The following is a 1,523-nucleotide window of genomic DNA, read 5'->3' on the forward strand; positions in this document are numbered from 1 at the left end:
TAAAAGTTTTTAATAATATTTGTATTTAATAATTAATAATATTTGTATTTTATTCTTCTTTATCAATACATATGTACCTATCATATAATAAATGAATTTTTGTTTTTTGGAAAAAAGCAATTATAATGGTACGTAAAAATAAAGTTTAAGTATTGATTTTTCCAAACTATTACTTGATAAAAATTATAATAAGAAAAATAGATTTGTTTTGAATTCTTTTTTGCAACTATTAATTATTGGGGTTAACGGAATTAAAATTTTTTCTCTAAATGCTTTCTTTTTTTTCTTATCGAACGAAACTTGTAATGTAAATCCGTTTTGCAACATGATATGATACATTATTAATTCTGCTAACGCAGCCTGCAACAGGCTAAAGTACCTACTAGCGTCTGTTATCACTCCGAATATGATAGTGCTGTGGGAAAGCTGAATATGAAATGTGCATCTCGAAAATTTAATTCCATCCACATATTCTCGAAATGCATGTCTCAAAACGCTTAGCAAACATATGATCATTTTTATTTTTAATTGAAGAAATCGCTTCGTTAAATGACATTTCCTTAATTATTCTAGATAAGAATTAATAAAGCGCAATTTGAAATAACGATCGTAATTACGTTATATTTCAAACTGTTATATTTCAAAATATGAAAGAAATATTCCCGGAATAAAAATATTTTTAGATGTTTAAAAATGATTAAAAAAATATTGGTGTACAAATCACTGATTGCCGGTAGAAGTCAATTAAAACAAAAATTTTATTATTGTAAAATAACATTCCTACTTTCGTATTTTTTTCTATATTTTCCTTGTTTTACAACAATTTATCAACATGAATTAATTTATCTATTTTATCTAATACATATCTTTCACATCGCATTTTTAGCATTTATTAATATAATTAAATTGAAATTCTCTTCATATTACTGCTTAAAAACTCGATATATAAAACGCAGGCATAACGCATACAACGCTGCATGCGATATTTTATTTGATTGGATTATTCAATTGACCTATCATCGTTGATTTTGTGTTACAGGTAGCGTGGCTACGAGTCGATACGCAAACGATTCTCACGATAGCGACTCACGTTATTACAAAGAATCATAGGATCGCTGTGACACATAGTGGCCATCGTGCGTGGTCTCTTCACATAAGAGAAACGCGCAAGACTGACAGCGGTTGGTACATGTGCCAGGTGAATACTGACCCGATGTCCAGCATCACTGGATTTCTCGAAGTCGTTGGTAAAGATCCAGATCTCTTCTACTTTTCCTTTAAAAGTCTTTTTGCTGTATTATGTTTATCATTAAAAAATAAATTATTTTTATCAATGAATCAACAGAAGGATAATTATAAACAAAAGAATAATCAACGTCATAAAATTTACATATGTAATCCAAGATAAAATAATAACTGTAAAATAATAACTGTAAATGCATTAAATATATTAATATATTAATATATTAAATATATTTAAATATACTGAATTGTAATATACGTACTATATATATATATATATA

General features: G+C 26.9%; 1 protein-coding gene across 1 annotated transcript in view; it reads left to right on the top strand.

Annotated features, from left to right (window-relative positions):
• Positions 1–1,523, top strand: part of LOC108692344 (neurotrimin-like) — an 85,573-nt gene that overhangs the window by 60,826 nt on the left and 23,224 nt on the right. The window contains exon 3 of the mRNA XM_018200554.1: positions 1,040–1,247. Coding sequence (XP_018056043.1) covers positions 1,040–1,247 — 208 coding nt within the window. The remainder of the gene's footprint in view (positions 1–1,039; positions 1,248–1,523) is intronic.

This window comes from Atta colombica, unplaced genomic scaffold (assembly GCF_001594045.1).
Source record: "Atta colombica isolate Treedump-2 unplaced genomic scaffold, Acol1.0 scaffold107, whole genome shotgun sequence".
Lineage (NCBI taxonomy): Eukaryota > Metazoa > Arthropoda > Insecta > Hymenoptera > Formicidae > Atta > Atta colombica.